We start from the raw sequence: 22,373 nt of genomic DNA, 5'->3' as shown, positions 1-22,373 counted from the left end.
TTTAAGGTTAAAGCTGGATTTAATAGCAACATTCAAACTCAGTTGCTGGTTAAAAACGTTAAGCTGAATATTAATTAAACGTAGACTGAGCAGCAGTTTGGGACTATCAAAGTAAAACACCTTCGATTTTCATATACATACTTATGTTTATACATTTTACTAAATGTACAAGACTGGCTTCATTGCCAAAGCAGTTAAGAATGGGGTCATGTGTCTAAATGTCTCTGTTAAAAGTAGCCCTTCCAAAAAAAATTGCATCCTGTCCTGCAAAGAGCCAACGAACAAAGACTCAAAGACCATGTAGACTTTATAAATGGCACATGGACAAAAGTCCTTGGCACTCATATTTATGCTGGACAATGACCTCTAGCTTCCTGTTTTGGTATTTTCATTGCACAAGCTTGACACTACGTCCTGATCTGGAAGGCTTGGTGGAAAAAAATAGGGAGGAATTAAGAATTGCAATTAAAAACTGAAACTGGAATTTAATGCATGATGTTGACTCTGAGTGGGAAAGAGCAGCTACAGAAGAGTCTGGGGCTGTTGTGCGGTGCTGTGCTGGGGAAGCAATTATTTCCTGCCTTAAAAACATAAAATGAAGAAAATTCAGAATGAGAAACACACTGGTGGCTAAATGGTAATCTGAAAAGCAAAGTTGGAAGAGTTCAAAATAGTGCGGAAAATTAATGTTTATAAAAAATATGTAAATATAACTTTACATTTACCTAAGTATGTGGAAACCAATGCCATCTGGGTGTAGCCTATCAGAGCAGAGATTGTGGGAAAATGGGAGGGGCTTATTATTCCAAATATAGTGAAATAATACTGCAGCACAGTTAATGAAACAGTAATTAACAAACGTAACTGTAGGAACATCCTCTCTCTAATATCTGGTCCAGAGTGCACATTATTTAAGTCAGATATTGGTTTAATAGACAGTGACATGTTCCAGGGAACAACAATCTGTCTGCAACTGCCTCTTTGGAAATTGTGTTTAGAACTCTGGAGCACCAAACAATTCCACCACAGTGAGACCAAGCCCCCAGAGAACAGACAGACAGACAGACAGACAGACTCGAGCCTGGCCCTGGCTGTACCCTGCCTACCTGGAAAAAAGAGAGAAATGTCCTTAAAGGAGGCAGAGCTCAAAGTAAAAGTCTTAGTCACACAAACTGAGATATGGCAGTGATCACAAATATCTCCTCACTGTTTCTACCCTGAGTACCAACTGGCATGCTCTCAGTGAGAAACATGTGGCAAAGACATGCTAATAGGTGTGACGGGCCAGAGAGGGTGGAGAAGATCGCAAGGGGGAAAGAAAGATTTTTTTTGTTTGATGTTGACCTGAAAGGCTGTTCATTGTTTTTAAGAAGATGATTCTATTTGTTAATAAAGAGCTAGAAGGCCGAACAACTCCTACCTCCAGGGTCCTCTGCACAGGGGTGGCAAACAGCTCGACACACTCAAACAGAAACATGCCACCACACATATTCCAACTTCCAAAAAGGAATAAAATCTCCTTTGTTTCCACTCTGTTATTTTTCATTTCACTTTATTTTTCAGAGGGTTCATGTTGGGCACGGGGTCATCACACAAAGGAGACATGAGACACAGCCGGTACATTCAAATACCTAAGGTCACCAAAATAATCTTATTATCCAAACAGTGAGAGTGCTCATTAGGTAATCTAATGTCTTCAGGCACAAAGGTCACTTTTCTGTTGAACAGTCTGACATCTTGGACAACGGTACCGCTGACCAAAAGGCGACGGTTTGAATTTGAAATAAAGGGCATGCGATGGATTACTAATAAGAGAGTGTGCTTTTTCAGGATTGTTTGTCTGTCCAATACATTCTGGAACATATGGATACACAATAGTGTAAGTGATTTTTAATGATTTGAACTCAGGCTGAAACCAACCAGTAAGAGAGGATGTAAAAACAGTCTCAATAAAAGTAAGCAATAAAGTAAGCAAAGTCGATGGATTAACACAGAAAGGCTCAAGCATCCTAAGAAAATAAATGCACTGCAGGCCCTTTTTGAAAATGGCCTCCGTGTAATCCTTAAATTTTAAATTATCAGCAAAAACTCTTCCCAAGCACTTGCAAATCCTAACACTCTTTTCTACATCATTTAAACACTAGACGTGTAGTTTGCATTGTATGAAACTTTTTAACTACTTGCACAGCAATGTCAATACATTAACTCACTGTTGTGATTTACTTTTTGGTGTGTGTGTTATTTACACGTATTTAAATGTAGCCACGTTTGATGAGAATGATGAAATATTTACCTTAAGGTTTTAAAGCTCACTCAGAGATTACCTCAACTCGTTACAGTATTAAAAATCCGACTGACATTGCATCAAAACACTAAAATGCTTACTGTGTCTTTCAATCAAACACTATGTAAATGAGATTTAAAAAAGGCAGAACCAAAGAACTTACTTCTAAACATCTTTCTTGGCTAGAACATAAAGGAATGTGGAGTGGATTTTTTTCCCCTAAACACCTCTTAAACCACAGATGGCCTGGGGTGCACAAGTTTGCCTTATAGAATGTCACTCTCACTGTCTCACACACACACACACACACACACACCTGTCCTGAGGGGATACAACAGAATTCAGTTTAAGGAGGATCAGTATGTTCTTGTGATCTAGTTCCACATGGGCCCAGAGGAAGTTTCCTTTCATAATGAGTTGAAGAGAAGAGTAGAGAGGACAGAGTGAAGGAGAAGAGAGGAAGCAGGAGAGGAGATAAGTGGAGGGGGGAGAGTTAAGGAGGACAGAGCAGGGGTAAAGAGAGAAAACGAGGAGAAGGGAAGAGAAGTTAATCACCTATGCATGTCTCACACTGAGAAATCTACTCCCTTTATAGGGTCATGTCATGAATAATTAAAACAAAAAAATCATTCATTCATTTTCTGTAACTGTTTCATCATGTTCAGGGTTACTGGCGCTACCCAGAATCATTGAGTGCGAGGAAGGAACACACCCTGGACAGGGCTTCAGTCCATCAGAGGGCATCACAAACTCACCCAGTGACTCACACCTATGGACATTTTTCCACCCAGCACCATGTGTTTTTCGACTGCGGGAGGAAACACACCAAACTCCACACAGACAGTGATCTGAGGCAGGGACTGAACCCACAATCCAAGCCCCTGGGGCTGTGTGTCAGTGAAACAACCTGTTTGCCACCAAACCGCCCCAAACGGTATTTAAAAATGGAAATTAAAAGTTTTGTTTAACATTTTATATAAATACAAATGTAAAAGTGTATATAATAATTAAATGTTTAAAATGTAAAAAATTCAAAATGTTTGTGTTTTACCTTTTTTAAAAATGAAATAATTTAGAAAATATTAAAAATAGCACTGAAAGAAAGGTTATTACATTTATATTTATTGTTGAGCCTTTGAAAAAAAGGTCTGATCACTTACTGATCATCAAGATCATTTGTAGATTACTGAATTATTAATATATTTGACAGTGAGAACACTAGATTATTTATTAATGAAGATGTGGATGACACAGTATACCAACAGATTCAGCGTCACCCCGAGTCATTCTCAAACTGGAAATGATGTTTGTTTGTGCTCTGCTTGGTTGTTAAAGAGACAATTTATTCATGTTTGCTGTTCCAATATCCAGATTTACATGGTACTCAAACGGCCCATTTTTACAAAAAATACAAAAACAAAAAAGATTAAAAAAATACTACTTAAAGAAAGCAGACCTTATCTGAGAACAGGTAGCATCAGAGAGCACTCCTACACTTTCCAAGGTACAGCAGTGGTTTTAAAGCCCAACTGTTTGGATATAAACTACTTAATATTAATTCTTTTTTTTTTCTTTTTCTAGAAGGACAGGCATGTATTTTTAAGATTTTAATTTCAAATCTATTTTTTAAATAGAAAAACAATTGAAAAGTAATGTATAAATAAATAAAAATCTCTATTTGTATTTCATTGGATGTTCCCTGACTACCTATACGAAACATGTACCCTTGCGGTTACCACCCCAGTGACAACATTCTGAGTGTGTACCTGGCAAGTGGCTCCGCAGGTCGGGTCTATGTAATTTAATTAGTGAAATACAATATTAGTATAAAATCACAGGATGAAGATTATTACCTTATTCAAATACCTGCTTAAATAGCTATAAATATTAGAGTATTAGAATAAACAAACACAGCCCTTTTTACAGGGCAGTAATAGCTGATAGGTTAAAGAAGAGTCTCAGCTAGACGCCCAGTTGAATGAGATACAAACCCAATATACAGCATAAAATAAGTTTTCATTTAACGGTTCCGCTCTCAAACCAATGGGGGGTGGACGACGACTACGTGCAGACTGACCAATTAAATGTTTACAGAGAAGGTTATCGACCAATAACGGTAGCTCTACAGTCAGACCGTCCAATCAGAAGATTTTAGGCTACTTCACCACTCCCCCTTCTCACTCAAGCGAACCAATCAGAGTAGGGGAGTGCGGGGCTAGTTTGTGAATGAAATGCTTCTTGAAGTTCTGTGTAAGCTCTAGAAAAACAAACGTTTGTGAAATTCCGCTCGGACATTTTTTTACGTCTAAAAAAGAGGACATGTCTGGGTAAAAGAGGACGTCTGGTCACCCTAGGAGTACCTCACCAGAGTACTGACTGGGAACACCTGCAGCTGGGCCTATTCAAAAGCCTCAGTAAGGCAGTAAGGTTTTGGCCAAGCTAGTCAAGTTGCACAAGAAGTGATAAAAGCTGATCAAAAAGCATAACAATCTTAACTAGTTTAGTCAACAAAAACTGAAGTATCTCTGCCTAAATGCTCTAGGGCCCTGGGGTTGTGGGTTCAATCCCTGCCTCAGGTCACTGTCTGTGGAGAGTTCTGTCATGTGTTCTCCTTGTGTCTGTGCCCCCAAGAAATCTGGGTACATCCCAAACAGAATGAAGTGGTTATTGAAGATGAAACGAATGTAACTAACTTGACTAGCTTGACCGGGTTAATCAACTAGCCTTCAACAATTAGGTCTCAGCAGCTTAACCAGCTTGAGCTGGATAGGCAGAAACCTGGTAAATATTTTCAAATTTTCACATGCTTTAAGAAGAATATGACATGCCTGAACCCAACATGTTATGACAGACCAAGCTAGGAACAAATCCCAGTTGGTTCTGTGCATCACCAAGACCAAAATTGTGTTTTTTTGTGCGGCGCTCTCAGCTGACGTGTGAAGTGCTAATGATAGCTCTCAAAGGGCTCTCACACACTCTGATCTGTGTGTTTATGTCTCCTAGAATGCTGCCAGCCGCGGGTGCCGGGCTGTTTGATGTCTCGTGCCGCGAGATGTGAACCGACATCCTCCCATGTCTTTCAACTCGCATCCAGGTGTGTGTGTGGTATCTCCTAATTGGCTACCAATGCAGCTGTCTTGTCTGACGCTGCGCTCATCATTTGTGCGCACAGATGAGCATATGTCTGATGTTTGTGCATTCGTTCTCTCTGAGGGGGATTTCTGACATTGCAAGTGTTCACAGATGGACAGCTATGCACAGGGCACCATATTCTTTGGATTTGTCTTGTGCTTGTGCTTGTGATGGTCTTCATAAATGATTATTCCTCAATAGTACGAAATATGACTCTTCTCTTTGCTCTGGCCCAGGAGGCAGAAGACTGTACTTGTGTTGAGCAGAAGGCCAGTGTGAAGGTGATTTCAACTAAGGCCACTTCAACCTCTTTCTCTTTTTCTCTCTCATAGAGCGGCTACCTGCGAGCAGAGTGGCAATCATCACTTTCAGGTCAGGTTTAGAATGGCAGGGAGGTTCTGCACTTGAGTCAAAAATAACCCCAGCACAGAAGCTGCCTTGAATCAATTCCTGTGATCCCTCCAGGCACCTTTGAATTGAAGCTTCATTATGTAGTTATAGGGGTGCAGCTAAAAAGCGTTTCAAGAGTGGAAAGTCATTCCCCAAACATTCTTAGGTGCTGAAAACCTAGGACCATGCAAACATCCTGTTTTACACCTTTGTTTTTCTTCTTCATGTTTTGACCAATAAAACAAAGGTTAAATGATTAAAACAGAAGTGTCTAATGGTCTTCAAAATTATTTATCTGATAAGCAAAACTTTGTCTGTTAAAAAGCACAGGCTGAGAATAAAATTTAGTGATATACAGTGATTTTATGTCCGTTAGTGAGTCTGCTTCCAAAATTCCAAGCCTCTTTCAAAAGAAGCCCATTACCGTCACCTTTCAACAATATCAAAAGGGTAATGAACAACACTGATGTCTAAGAGCAATTATGGATCATTAAAAATAGTGCAGCGATAGCACATAAATACTCACAACCTGATAAACAATGACGGTAAAATCCTATCTGTTATCACATTAGTGAAATGTGACATGACTTTGCCAATCCTAAGTCTACAAACAAGAGCAGACTTGTCCAGTGAAAATTCTGCCTTGTCACTGGCCATGGCACTAGCAGCAACAACAACTCCCATTCCTTAGAAGCCTCGGTGAATGATGTAGCCATGTATTTCTGAAGTCCGCATGTGAGAACACCCCCCAACCCCTGGTCAGGCTATGGCAGCAAAGCACATGAGGGAAATTCCTCCAGTCAGTCAGTTAGTCAATCAAGCTGAGAGAGAGAGAGAGAGAGAGAGAGAGAGAGAGAGAGAGAGGGAGAGAGACACAGAGAGCAAGAGCGAGAGAGAGAGAAAAAGAGAGAGAGAAAGAGGAGAAAGAGAGAGAGAAATAGAGAGAGAAAAAGGAGAAAGAGAGAGAGAGAGAGAGAGAGAGAGATTATGTCCTTTATTTCAAGTTCAAAGGAAGTGTCATACATCACAATCCAATTCTAAAAGCTAGCTGTATTTTTGAATAAGGTGTTTATATTTAGACTTTAAAGCAATTTGATGGAACATGTATAAAATCTCTTTCAACACACACACACACACACACACAAAACATCAAGGATAAAATAACAAAGAAATAATAAATCTCTCGTTTACATAATAATTACATGCAATTATACAAAAGCTCTATTTTATAAAGAGATCTGATAAAAATTTATAAAATGAAGAGGTTCAGAAAAAAAAGGTACGTTAGAGCTACATTATGGGCCACTAAAGATACACAGAGTAAATGTACCTTTAAAAGGAGCAACAGTGGTTTTAATGTCCAGTTTTGTTCATTACATTCTCTTCTTCAGAAGGAGAGGTGAATATTTGTAACCTTTCATTATACGTTTAGAATCTCCATTTATAATAGAAAAAGGTCAAATTACCTTCCCTAACAAAATGTACAGAATATTTTAACCACAGTGAAGTTACCAACACAGTGACAATTTTTCTGACAGTGTACAAATACAGCACAACTGCAAAATATTGTAGGCTCCACCCCCTGCAATATAGATATAGGCTTTATATTACATAAGACATCATTGAAGATATCATGTTAAGCAGGCACAGTATCCTAAAGGTAAATCACTCTGAATCATGGTTTAAGAATGTCTAGGGGTTTATTCATTCTGGTGACTTAGCTTCTCCAAGAATTTATGGAAAAAGTACATCCCCCTCCAACCAGTTCTACTGTTTCTTAATGAAGACTCATGCACACTCTCAGCTCAGTGAGAAACAACATAAGAATCCACCTGCTGCTTTAACAGCAGCCAAAAAGATGACAGTACAGCACTGGGTGTCCCTGCATGAGCTGCTTATTAAAAAGCGGTTATTTTTTTTACAACCGTGATCATTCTGCCATTTATTGCTCATTACTGAAATAAGAAAAAGAAGCTCAAGGACAAAAGAATGAATTTTTCAGAAACTTAGATCCAGCAAAGTTAGGTTTAGACAAAAAACTGAAGTGTAAAATAAAAATGTTATAATTATATGTAAATATATTTAGCCTTTATCATTATCAGCCCTGGCCACAATATTAGATCAGTAATATCTCTCAGCTCCACAAACACAAGCATTAATTCTATAGTGTGGAGAGTTAGTGAGTGTGGTTGGCAGTTTGCTGAAGGCAAACGGCAAGCAGCAGCAGTTACTGACATAAAACCACTGAACACAATTAGCCAGTGACTGCTCTAGCGCTGCACTGTGTTAGATTAGAATCAAACCCGTAATGAGGGTCTCCAGAACAACATTGTTTGACATGTGAAATCAGAAATAGTGCTATGTCTAAGGGTTAATTCAATATGACATACAGTCACAGAGAGGAAAAGCAAAGGCTTCTGAATGTGCGATAAAACATGGCTATTTCTCTCAGTCTCTCCATCTTTCCTTTCTCAAACACACACACACACACGACTCTAGCTGTATAATGAGAAAACACAAACGTGATGAGAAGCACATGTTCACCCAAGGCTCATATTAAAAATTCATAATTCATATTCAGACCTTTTATGATGTGGCGGTGGCATGTTTTCAGGGTTGTTTGTCTTAGTAACTCAGTAATGCTCCCAAAACCTGACCTCTGCTCGCTTTTTATTTTTTGCAGCAAGTAAAGGAATGCCCTTAAAGGGAACGTCTACCATTGTGGGGAAATGCAGTACTGTCTGGTTGTTCACATTCAGACGATCGGCGTCTTTTAAGGTGGAACAGTATATCTGAGTGAAAAAAACGGATATTTGTTCACGCTGAAGCTTAACATGTCTAAGTTTCTATTTACTGTGTGAATTACCACAGAAACTCATTCGTAACTCGAGTTGTTTAGTTATGTAGCACTTTCGGTTATGTAGTTACCCGTCTTCTGATTTTGGAGACATTTCCAACATAAATGATCAAAAACAACATTTTATCTATTCATTATATCATCGCAGCAGGTAATGCCGCAGTCACACAGCTCCAGGGGCCTGGAGGTTGTGGGTTCGATTCCTGCTCCGGGTGACTGTCTGTGAGGAGTTGGTGTGTTCTCCCCGTGTCCGCATGGGTTTCCTCCGGGTGCTCCGGTTTCCTCCCACAGTCCAAAAACACACGTTGCAGGTGGATTGGCGACTCAAAAGTGTCCGTGTGTGTGAGTGAATGTGTGTGTGTGTGTGTTGCCCTGTGAAGGACTGGCGCCCCCTCCAGGGTGTATTCCTGCCTTGCGCCCAATGATTCCAGGTAGGCTCTGGACCCACTGCGACCCTGAACTGGATAAGGGTTACAGATAATGAATGAATATATATTCATTCATTCATTATCTGTAACCACTTTGCCAATCTAAAGGACGCCTCAATAATAGGATACAGAATCTGAGCACTTAGCCGATAACTCAGGTCATAAACAACTCAGATTCATTCATGCGTTTGTGGAAAATGTCAGATTCATGATGCAAAGCAAAAACTCTATAATTCAGGAGAGAAATTACTGAGCCATAAACTGAAGGAAAATAAATTTAGGGCTTTCTCTTTTTTACAGTGGTAGATTAATGCTACTCTCAGTGTAAGAGTGGAAAGGCTAAATTAAATAAGAAAACTGCATATTCACCATGTAAGGTTCAAGCAAACACATATCCTACAGAATAATCTGAGAAAACGTTCCTATTAACCATTTACTAGTTTGGTTTCAATTGTAATCATTCATTCATTGTCTGTAACCGCTTATGAAGCTGGGTCTGGAGCCTACCCGGGAACACACTATGGAGGGGGGCACCAGTCCATCTCAGGACACCACACACTCACACATTCACTCACATCTATGGACACTTTTAAGTAGCCAATCCACCTATCAATATGTGTTTTGGGGCTGTGGGAGGAAACCGGAGAATCTACCACTACTTGGACACCAATTTCAATCAGCTATAGGATATTAAACACTCCAATCTTCACCTACCACAGAAAAGCTGCTTTAGTGCACTGCCCCAAGGTCACTAAAGTGCATTAGCGTAAAATATGAAAGAAAGACTCCTTACTTAGGATACAGTCCAACTGCAAACTAGTCAGATCAGGTACTCTACATCAGTGCTCTCTCACTGCAATGGTTTGTAGGCAAACACCTGATATAACCAGAGGACATCCCTGTGGAATCAAACAATCCTGCCTACTAACCAAGCCTCTGGTCTATAGAGAAATGTAACTTAGTTAGTAATCGTGTAACTCACTTTAGTCACTCTATGAATAAAACTATGAACTTGTATTTATTTGAGCAAAATTGAAGTCACAGAAAAGCTTTTACAGATTCAGAAATTTCAGCAAAAATATTAAACTAATTTTAACTGTAATTTTAACAGTTAAATCATTTACCACCATTAAAAAGCTTGAATATCATACTTGGTCTCATAGCAGTAAAACTCTAATATTGAAAGTAGAGAAGACATCTGCACCTCTGCTGTAGGGCTTTATTAGGTGTACTTAACACAGACGTAAAAGTGGTTATGTTTTTACTTTTGGCCAGTGTCCCTCTGCACAAGGTGGTTTACATTCAACTCAGAAGTTCTGTGTTAGCTAGAAACATGTTTGAGAAACTACATTAGAATACAAGTGCTCTACATAATCATCGAATTTACAGTAAAGGGGAAAATATCTGATTAAATGTGCCAACGAAACTTTGAATCACATGTTGCCCAAGTTACATTTTAAAAGAACCACAGTGTTGTTTGATCAATTTAGTCTCATATTAACTCTCGAGGAAGAGGTGTGCACAGACTCCTAAAATGGCTCATTTCAATATCAGAGCACTTAAAGGCAAACCCTCCTTTATGAATGACCTTATTTCTGAGTGTAGTTTAGATTTTATGCTTTGAACTGAAGGCTGACTGGAGCAGCCTGAATAACTGAGCCTTGTTCAACACAGAGTTCTACACGGTCTTAAGGATAAAAAAGGGCCTGAATTAGCCACTATAGCAGCTATTAAAACATTACTCTTTGAATCTTTTCTGTTTTCAAGTAACAAAGTGTCAACCCCCAAAGCACGCACGCACACACACACACACACACACACACCTCTATTAGTTGTTATTTCCATTACTGAATGGAAGTCCAGCTAATTTAAATGTAAAGAAGAAGAAATGAGAAACATAAATACTTCCCAGCAGCACATGATAATTGCTAACAATGCTCTCTAAAAGAGACTGTCATTCAGCTGAAGTCTAGATTCAAATTATAGTTCCATATGAATTACTTATAAAGTGCACCGGTATCTGTAACAGCGGTGAGTATTTATCTCTTTAAGCCCATTATAGTCCTTTAAAGCTTTTAGTGGGCCATCAAGCTGTAAGGAAACTTGAAAAAATAAACTCAGTATTTGCAGTTGCAGTCACACTGATGTGATTTCACGGTGGGGCTATGGTGGTAGTCTATCTTTTGCACAGAAATTCAAACAACTATTGTGTCAAACTAATATGAACAGTTCAGCGCTTTCACTTGGCCAATCAGCAAAAAGTCTACATAACTATAACAACACTTAATGCTTTAAAAATGAGAAGTCGGTGCTGAAATATACTGGGAATTTTAAAATACACAAATGTAATTTGAGAAAAAGCCTGAATCAAGAACTACACACATGTAACCACTTTCTGCTGAGCCCTCAGCTCATTCTTTTGGCAGAAAAACTTTGACTGCGATATTTTCAATCAATATAATCAATTTGTTTTTTGTCAAGTAACTCTGATATAAAAAATTGGACACAGGTGGCTCAGTGTGTGTGAAATGTTGTGACTGTGTTGAGCTGCTAAGGAACAATGGGCTGTACACCTCCTGCTATAAAACTAACTCTCCACAAAGATGGGAGCTTCAAGAAAATACCTACAGCACAACTGAAGGTTCATATAAGAAACTGCCACAATAAAGTTTAGTGTTTTAACTAGGGCTGTTAATCGAAAATTAGAAAAACAAATTATAATAATAAAATAAAAATATATACAAAAACTAATTAATCACAAAATTTGCTGCAATTAAACTGTTCTTTTTCTGTTTATTTAAATATCTCTGTGGTGTTTTAATAAATAAAATCCTGAATTAGAATCTCTCCATTTGCTGAGTAAAATTTCAGAGAGGTTTAGCATCGGGCACACAAGCTTTAGTGGATAAAACAAACACTGCCGAGCAGCTTGCAGTAAACACCTCGGTGTTCCAGTTTTAACAAATTTTTATAAGATAAATGGAAGGATTAAGTGTGGTGGAAGACAGAACCAGAGCTCTCTGTGTGTGTGTGTCTGTGTCTGTGTGTGTGTGTGTGTGTGTGTGTGTATAAAGATACATAAAATTCTTTAAATCCTGCAGAATGGAGAGGAGCTTGTCCAAAGCAGAAATTCATTTCAATTAATTCCTTCCAAGAAAAATTTAAATAACCATAAGGAATTACTAACAAACAGTACTGTTGTAGCACATCTGAAAATGACACTGACCATTTGATACTAGTATTTCTGACTGAGACCTACTTTTCAGAAAGATTTTACTAATGTAACTTTATTTTCTCTACTTTATTATTAATATAAAATTTTATTTAGATGTTAAGCTTTCTATTTCAGTTCACTTTTAAATACATATTGGCTGTGTGCTGCCAGCTCTTGATTTATAATGAGATAGAAAAGTGCTGAGGACACTGAGATTTCTCCTTTAGATTCTGGACCTTTTGTAGCTCTCTACATCCAAGGGGAATCACAAAAGAAGATCTCCAAAATGTCAGCCTGACAACAGCACTTCACACGGCCTTCTTTGCCACCAAGAAGAAGCCACTAGAGGACACTGGGTGTCACTGGACTATCTGTAAATGTGTGTGTGTGTGTGTGTGAGCATGCTAGAGGACACAGTTTAGAGCTTTACAATAGAGCCTGGTGCTTGGTGTCCAAAGATCTCTGTGGGGTTATGGGAAAAGAAAAGTGGCGTTTTGGAGACTTTTTCGCTGAGCCATGGAGGAAGAGAACCCTGAGGCAAACCCCTTTGACCTTTCCAAAATGTTACTGCCCGTTTGGCACGCCGGCCGCACCTAATGAAACTTTTATTGCCATGAATATTTTATTCCAATCCTGCTCCAGGCCTGGGGCAAACCCAGACCACAGCAGACTAAGACCTTGGAGAGAAGGGGTGGCCAGGCTGGGCAACAGAGCTCAGGAGAGCAGATGAAATTAGCAGGGTTATGGCTAATGTGCATAACAGGTAAATTCAGCTGCACTTTCTTGTTTCAGTGAACTCACTTTGCGAGGAGTAAGGCACATCTAATATGCTCAAGATTTCAAGCACATTTTTTAGGCTAAATTCTAGCCAAATTACGGCTCTCACAGGACGTTTGTGACTCAAGAGCGAAATTAATGCTGTCCTTCAGCTGTAACGCTGGCTACGCTCAAAGCCAAAACATATTAATCAAATAATGACAGAATTCTGCTGGAATTTCTCTGTCACAAGCGATCTCACATTCACCCCACTCTAGGCCCAGCTTTGGCCCCCTTCACTCTGGGAATATGTGATGTTGAGAAATACACTCAGGGTCGTGTAATGCTGGACAAAGTGTCTTGGCTTTACAGGCCACTTACCCCCCGCTTTACACACACACACACACACACACACACACACACAAATATATCTGTATGATTCATTATAAGAACAGATTATGCAAGCTGCCCTCTGGTCTCCATACACAGTTTCACAACGACTTATCTCTCAAGACTAATGAGGCTGACCCTTCACTGCCTTATATGGGCCAAGATATTCTTGGAATTTTCGCTCATCCATGAGCTTTTCTCTGCTCTGCTTGGATTGAAACAGAAAGCATATGTGTATGTGTGTGCGTGTGTGTGTGTGTGTGTGTGTATGTGTGTTTGTCTGTAAGAGAGTGTGTATGTGTGTTTGTCTTTGTAACTGTAAATGGGCACAGAGTACCTGGAGGGCAGAAAGGGGACAGAGAAGATGACAGGCGAGAGGGGTAGAGAGAGAGAGAGAGAGAGAGAGAGAGGAGAGAGAGAGAGACTCACGGTTGGCAGAGTTTGATGAGGTCCTGGTCTGTAGTGCCAGGCGGCAGGCCTCGGATGTACAGGTTGGTTTTGCTGAGTTGCTCCGCTGCACTGTGGCTGCTGCTGTTGGTGCTGGGACTGGGCGGAGCCATGGGAGGAGGGGGTGGGGCATATGACTGCTGTAGAAGAGAAGAGGCAGGGTTGGGGGAGAGACAAAATAAATGTCGGTTAAAACATTTTCTAATCCGTAAAAATTCAATACAAAAAAAAGACATCAGCAACGCGCTACATCAGCTTTTTTCAACCGGGGTCCCAAAAATATTCTGACATTTTTGTCCCAAAAATGAAAATTCCAAATTGTATCAGGAAAAAACAGCTATGATGGCTTCAATATTGAGGTCAGAAACTTCTGAGAGCGAAGTCATAATATTTTGAGAAATTAAGTCATAATGTTTGGAGAATAATGTCAGAACATTTAAAGAAAAAAGTCAAAATATTCTGAGCTCATTTCTCAGCGTCTGATTATTATCGGACACAGAAGATGCAGCCAAAAAAACACTTCATTCTTAATCAAATTATTCAATGAAAAATCCAATTGTTTGGCAAATGTCTTTCAGAAATTTTTTTTTTAAACCTACAGCTGATTATGCCTTCTGCCACCTTTGTGTGTGTGTGTGTGTGTTTTGGCTGTCAGAGGGATAATACATTTATATTTAGATGACTTGACATTTTTCATACCTTTAAACCTTATTTACATTAAATAAATTGTGCCGTGATTGAAAATTATCACTGAATTTACCTTTTTTATATACACACACATCACAAGTCTCTCCAAAGCCACTTAGAGCAACATTGCTCTGGCAGAATCTGTACTACAAGAGTGAGTAAGAACATTGTTTACTTGAGTATGTATGTGTGTGTGTGTGTGTGTGTGTGTGTGTGTGTGAGTGTGTGTGAGAGAGAGAGAGAGAGAGAGAGAGAGAGAGAGAGAGAGAGAGAATGCCGAACGTGTGTGTGAGAACGTTCCATTGAGATACAGTGTAAATAAATCAAACTGCTATATTTGAACCTCCTGCTATATATAAATCCACCCATTCACATCAGTAGCATCAGCATCACAGCACAAGAGGCACAGGAAGAAAAACCCTTTATGGAAAATGACATTCTGACATTTGGACAAACTTCAAATGCTACTAAATTTGTGTCTCAACAGAATAAACACGAGAGAATACGTGCAGAGAAGCGTTCGTAACTCTACTGCTGTGATGTATAAAGCAGTAACAAAGCAGCGATGCTCCATTCCATGCCCATGTGCTTTGAAAGACAGACTCCTGAGTAAGGCATTGCTGTAACATAAAAGAAGAGTAGATGTTAAATACGAAATTTCATGCTATGTCATTTAAATCTGAGTAAATTGCTAGTTTGAATGGACGTCATTGAGGATGCATGCCTTTTAGAGAATCTTATTTCCTTATGATAATATACCAGAGCTAGAGGCTATTGAGCTTCATTCTGTCCAGCTGGTGTACATCTAGAGAGTGTCATTAACGTATGTATGTGTGTGCGTGTCTACTGATGTATTTTCATGGTGGAATTGCTTCCCTGGCTGTGTATCAAACCCAGAGAAAATATGTAACCGACGGTAACAAAACACGTCTTGCTTTAAAGGAGACATATGACAAGAATGTTTTCAGTGCATTAGAACATTATTTTGGGGATGCTGAGTGTACACAAAACCACAAACTGTGAAGCAGAACAATCCAGTGGTCTGACTAAGTCTGAAAATATGGTATTAACCTCACTCCTCATTCCTGGGCCCTCATGATTAACTGATCTGTGGCTCATTCTCATTTAAAGGAACAATCACTGAAACTGCTGGAAAAAACTTGTGGAAAAGGGCTATAACATGCCCCCTTTAAAATTTGTTCAAACATTTTAGGCAGTTCTTAAAATGAGTAAATTCAGCTACGCTCAGTTGCACCCATCATGGACAGAGGTGTTCAGTTGTGCACACACAGCTTGTATAATCTCCAAAGGAATATATGAAATGAAATGGGATGCTCTGGAGCAGCTGCACAAAAGATTACGTTCATATGGTCAATGCCATGCAGGCATGGGCTACAGGAGTATCATGCTCCTCAGCACTGGGCTGTAGAACAGTGAGCCTGTTCTCTGGAGTGATGAAGTTCCAATCAAATCCTTTGGGATGAGTTGGAATGGCTCTTGTGATCCAGAACTAATCATCCAACATCAGTATCTGGCCACGCTATTGTTCTTGTGATTGAATGCCATTCTTACAGATATGCTCCAATATCTAATTTTACAATAGCTGCATAGTTTTAGCCTCCTTTCACACGCACTTACACACCACCTCCCAAATAACACCTGCTCTGATGGTTTAACGCAGGTCCCTACCATTGAAGAGGAACAGAGTAAATTAGGGCTGTGCCGTATTGTTTCATTCGCAATAATATTGCTATAATTTTTTAACAATAAAAAAAGATCAATAACGTGATAATAGTAATAATCTGTCTTGTTTATGTAATGACTCCATGCAGTAACACGAAACAGTGAGGTGTGGTGAAACTGGCTTCTGAATTCCTCTGAGTTGCTCAGTTGTGTGAATGTACAATATATATCAGATGTACAATAAGCCATGATAATTGTAAGATATGAAAGAAGCCTGTAACAACAGAAGGGGGAATCACAACTAATCTGTTTCACCACCTCGAGCAGAAGCACCCAGCTGAATACGAAGAATGTCAAAAAGGCCACAAGGAGAGTTCAATGGTTAATGTAAGCTCTAACCCAGGCAGACTGACAACACTGACTCAGCACAGCAACTATTGCGTATATATTTTCTTATTTACTGGGAAGTTTTAAGGGTATTTTTAATATAAAAGTTTACATTTGCAGTTTATATGCACACATGGCATTTTCTGCACTTTTTGGTGTGGTAGATTTCTATGCTACGATATTTTATACAATGTTGGAATCTTATACTTACTTTTTACGTTGATTACAAATTTTTTTAATTAATTTTTTTATTTTTATTTAATTTGATTAAATTTGGCAGCACGGTGGCGCAGCAGGTAGTGTCGCAGTCACACAGCTCCAGGGGCCTGGAGTTCGATTCCCGCTCCGGGTGACTGTGTGTGAGGAGTTGGTGTGTTCTCCCCGTGTCCGCGTGGGTTTTCTCCGGGTGCTCCGGTTTCCTCCCACAGTCCAAAAACACATGTTGGTAGGTGGATTGGTGACTCAAAAGTGTCCGTAGGTGTGAGTGAATGTGTGTGTGTCTGTGTTGCCCTGTGAAGGACTGGCGCCCCCTCCAGGGTGTATTCCCGCCTTGTGCCCAATGATTCCAGGTAGGCTCTGGACCCACCGTGACCCTGAACTGGATAAGCGGTTACAGATAATGAATGAATGAATGATTAAATTTGGCCGCAAATTTGCTGCAATAGTGTGTTCCTGAAATTAATAAAAGTATGCAAACAAAGTATGCAGAGCAACAGAAGAACTACAGTCTGACATTCATTGAAGTTTTCCTTCTACTATAAAGTTACAATTTTGCAGATTTTGCAGACAAAAGGCAGTCCTCAGAGAGTATATAAACCAGTGTGTGTTCATGTGTGTGTATGTGTGTGAGAGAGTGAGAGAGAGAGAGAGAGAGAGAGAGAGAGAGAGAGAGAGAGAGAGAGATGAAGCCTCTGTCTTTGTTTGCGATAATCATTGGCTGTCACAGCGCTGCACACTGGCAAGTCTAGCCTGATATTAATCTATTACCTGTACTTCCCCACAGCCTACAATTACCACAGCCTGAGACAGACAGCCCTATCACAAAGAAAGACTGGCACGCTCTGCATCAACGTTATTCCCACACTACTGCGCCTCAGGCTACAGCCATGAATGAAAGCATTGAGCTCTCACGAATATAACACACACAGAGGCTTATACCTGAGGAGAGACATGAAATACAGGACAAACACACAGCAGTGAGGATGTAAAATGAAAGTCTGATAAGATCTTGGAATCGTGAAGAAAGGGGATGCCCGTCCTTAAGAATGTTTCTATTAAACAAAGGCATATTCACATGGAATCCTGGAATCATTGGGCGCAAGGCGGGAATACACCCTGGAGGGGACGCCAGTCCTTCACAGGGCAACACAGACACACACACATTCACTCACACACTCATACCTACGGACACTTTCAAGTCGCCAATCCACCTGCAACGTGTGTTTTTTTTGGACTGTGGGAGGAAACCTGAGCACCCGGAGGAAACCCATAAAGACACGGGGAGAACACACCAACTCCATACAGACAGTCACCCAGAGCGGGACTTGAACCCACAACCTCCAGGCCCCTGGAAACGTGCCTGTGACACTACCTGCTGCACCACTGTGCCGCTCAAGAGAATAACCACCAAAAAAAAAAAAAAATCAAATAATCGTCTGAAGGGAAAATAGAAGACTAAATAAATAGTCTTTAAAATGTCCCAAATGCCTCAGAGAATAAACAGGTTTTAAAAATAATGTGGGGGATGCCTTTATGAAAGAATGGATGAACAGGTAGTTTAAAAAAAGTCTTTTATGTAAAATGTTTCTGCTTTTGTCTTGTCATGAAAAGAGTTGTTTTTGTGCTGTAAAATGCTGCCCTTTGCTAATGGTTAGGTTTGGATGCATTCTACTTGTTTCATTATTGGAGGGGGCGGGGGCGGGGGGTGGTGTTAAATGTACTAGTTCAACCTGCACGGCTACAGCAGCAGTAAAATGTAGTCAGCTCATGTGGCCAGTTTCAAGTGCACACTGTATGCCATTCAAAATCTGTGTATCACTGTACTGTTCACACTTTATGGTTTGTGTCATTTGTGGACCCAGAAGAACTTCAAAGCAAGGTTCCCATTATCCCACATTTGGAGAGCCATAAATGATCCAGGGAAAAAAAAACACACCTTGATAAACAATAAATTTAAATAACACTATTTAAATATCCTAACTGTTATTATCCACCACTTGGTATTTCAGTCCTCCCCCTCTTCTTACAAGTAGCTCTTGTGTAAATCTCAGGTGTATGTAATTCAGGTGGAATTCATGAGTACCACATGTCCGGAACTATAGAGACAGACATGACTGACGTGCCAGAGACGAGTGAGAATGTGCACACACACTCCCCGCTACCACATGCACCTGATTTCACAGCTGAGAAAAAAAAAAAAAAACCTTGTGAGTGTGGAGTCTTATCGGACTCAACCGGCCTCATTTTACACAGCAGGCCAGGGCCCGGCCTCCTCTACGTGACGGCGGGATGGAGGGAAGGAAAGAAAGAGAGAGCAAAAGAGGGTCTGATCAAAGAGCTCGCCTAGGAAACCTCTTTCAGCCAATTTGTGCAGCTGTCAGGGTCCCGGCGATAGCACATCGGCGTGTGTAATATGTCAGGAGGCGTGATGGGGGAAGCCTTTGAAACGTCAAAAGCGCTCAATGCTCCCCCCCCAGCACACAGGCCAGGATTAGTGACAGAGGGGAAGAGTACGCTACCACTACGACGGGTTGACATAAGGCTCACATGTGCACACACACACACTCTCTCACTTACACACACGTACAGCACTGTGCCCAGGTCTTAAACCAGTCAACCAAAGTATTTATCTGAGCAGGATGTGTGTTTATTTGCCGAAGCACTGCATTTCTGCAAACGTTAAGTTCAGAGTTTCTGTAGGTTTTAGCATTGTCTGTTTCACTGAACACTAACTACTGTACGCGTTAAGCACTAGATACTAAAGTACAAGAAAATGGCTTATTTATTACTAAAGTGCAAGAAAATGGCTCATTGTTCCTGGGAAATGGCCCTGTGTGGGAGCACTCGTTGCGCAATAGCATTTTACAGTAAAATAGGAGTATACTGTATGCTTTAAAAAAGTGCCAGAGCTGGAGAGGTTAAACACTACATCTGATCACTGTCAGAACAAAACCTTGCATCACCATATGGAGACTTTACACGAGAAGGAAAAAGCATTGTTTAGTTTTAATGAAAGTTAAAGCAGCAAATATTTACTCCAAGTACGTCTGGACCTCTACTGCTGTGCCATTTATCAGGACATTCTGACACAACATAAAGGGCAGCTGGTATTTTTTAAATTATGTCAAACTTATGACAAATGAGATACAAGACTTTGACCCGAACGTGATGTTATTTATTATTTATTTATTAGCCTTTTTGAGATGAGGGCTAAGAAATATCCCCCAGTCAAAGATAAGCACACAGTAATACATTCAAAATAAAACGAAGGCCTAGTCTTCTTATGAGTTGTTGTTCTATTCTGTGACCACGGCAACATGTGTTGTTCTTCTCCTCCTTGATACACAGCAGTAATGGTCATGGGTCATGGGTGTGTTAGCATCCATTACTTGACAATCAGACATAAAAGATAAAATGTAAACTGATGATTAATTGGTCTATGATTAATTGCGAAAAATTTCTTTGCATGCAATAAAGACATTACAGGCATGAAGAGTGCAAACTGACTGACCTTATGCTGATGTCGTCGTAGCTCCTGATCCCCAATCAGACCCAACTCAAGCTCAAATAAAGTATCATTTCTCCGTGTTGCACGAGTTAGAAGTTCTGCTGATTTTTAAAAATTAATAACAAATCTCAACAAATGTTTTTTTCTTGCCTTTTTTACTTACATGCTTTTTTTTGGGTTTGCTTCAACCAAACTGATGAAAACTGATGCAACAACTATGGCATCTTTGTATATACCACAAGCTATGGTCCCTTTAAATGATTACGATTAGCTCAAACGAAGCATTTAACAGGGACAAGCCTCATGATCTGAGCTAACTGAACAGAACGAGCCAGGTATTGATGGTAAAACACAGAGCTCTAGAAGAGGGTTGGACATGGTTAATCCAATAAGAACTCACTGTACAAATGTTGAATTGTATTTACCGCCCATACTGAGTCTATACCCATTTGCATTGCTGCATTTGTCTGGACTGACACTAGAAGTGAAGGAACTGCAATGTTTTTTGTTTTTTAGATGGTAAAAGAAGGATTAGTTATTGTTTAAACAGTAATTAAGGCATTAGCTGCATTTACATCTCACTGAGAAAATGATGATGGCTCTTTGTAACTGATACTCTTCCTCTCCTTCAGACCCACGTGTGTTCCTCCCCACCTCTGTGTTCCACTCCTCCTCCCCCCTCATCCTCGGGCTGTTTAAATCAACCCAATCCTCCTCCTCCTGTTCCCTCCCTCTCTCTCTCTCAGCCAGGCTACTACAAACACTCTCCTCCCCTCCACTCCCCCCTCTCCTCCTCTGAGGATGACTATACCTCTCCCTCTCTCCCTCCCCCTGTCCTCAGCTTCGGTCGCCTGCTCCGCTGCCCTGCGTCTGTCTCTATTTAAGAGTGAATGATGGGCGCACGCATTATCTCCTCTTCGCACACTCAGATAGCCCCTCATTTCCCTAAAGAGTCCTCCAGTCACCAAACAATTAGTAGTTCCTGGAGAGCACTCTCAAATGGGTTTCCAATGGCCGCTTCTCTATCCCTCCCTCTCCCACTCCTACTGTCCCTCCGCCTGCATCCTTTCCTTTATTACTAAGAGAGAGGAGAGGAGAGAGAGAGAGAGAGAGAGAGAGAGAGAGAGAGAGAGAGAGCAAGAAAAAAGAGCTAAAGATAGGGAAACAGTAACAGAGAGAGGTACTGGGAGAAAGACACAAGGAAAGAAGGTGGCAAACAGAAGTAGAAGTAAGAGAGACAGATAAATGGAAACGAGAAAGGAATGAAAAGAAAGACAAAGAAAACAGATAGAAAGAAAGACTGAAAATGCTGAGAATTGAAAGAATGTCAGGTGGATAAAGAGAAGCTTACTGAACTGAACTAAAATTTAAGACAAAGGTTTAGAATAAGAAAAAAGGGTGATGAGTTTGTTGGCAAACAACGTTAAAAATAAGAGAGGAATGGCAATAAGGACTCAAGGTGAGTAAAAGTAGAGATGGGGAATGGAAAAAGGCTATGAAAAAGAAGAGAAACATGGAAAATATTAAAGAAAGCAAGAGAAAGACAGACATTTAAGTAAGCAATAAAGAGCAAAGAGGGATAGGAAATATTTGAAGATTCATACAGACAGACAAGGAAAGATGGAAAAAGGAGAAGGGTAAAAGGACAAAGACAGAGAGAGAGATAGAAAGAAAGAAAGAAAGAAAGAAAGAAAGAAAAAAGGAAAGAGAGAGAGAGAAAGAGAGAGCAGATTTTTAAGAGAGCTCATAGTGTACAATGTAGAAACAATTTCTGTTTCCGCCGTTTTATCTCTTCTTCGTCACCTGAGGTGTCATTCTGAAACATCTTCATCTTGTGCGGTAGAACTACAGCTGATGATTATATCAGTGCTCCATTAACCTATTGCTTATTACTGGATTAACTGTTAAACTAACTTAATATGACTCTAAGACTTACTTTCGCGCAGCAGGTACACAGCTCCAGGGACCTGGAGGTTGTGGGTTTGAGTCCC

The 22,373-nt window shown here is 40.1% G+C and overlaps 1 protein-coding gene across 3 annotated transcripts in view; it reads right to left on the bottom strand.

Moving 5' to 3' along the window:
• rbms3 (RNA binding motif, single stranded interacting protein) overlaps positions 1-22,373 on the bottom strand; it is a 205,356-nt gene that overhangs the window by 112,202 nt on the left and 70,781 nt on the right. For all 3 annotated transcript variants that reach the window (XM_066682766.1, XM_066682767.1, XM_066682765.1), the window contains exon 2: positions 13,881-14,038. In XM_066682766.1, the coding sequence (XP_066538863.1) occupies positions 13,881-14,011 (131 nt within the window). In that variant the 5' untranslated portion in view covers positions 14,012-14,038. The remainder of the gene's footprint in view (positions 1-13,880; positions 14,039-22,373) is intronic.

This window comes from Hoplias malabaricus, chromosome 10, assembly GCF_029633855.1.
Source record: "Hoplias malabaricus isolate fHopMal1 chromosome 10, fHopMal1.hap1, whole genome shotgun sequence".
Taxonomy (NCBI): domain Eukaryota; kingdom Metazoa; phylum Chordata; class Actinopteri; order Characiformes; family Erythrinidae; genus Hoplias; species Hoplias malabaricus.
The sequence above is the reverse complement of the archived record's forward strand: the minus strand, read 5'-3'. Positions and strand labels throughout refer to the sequence as shown.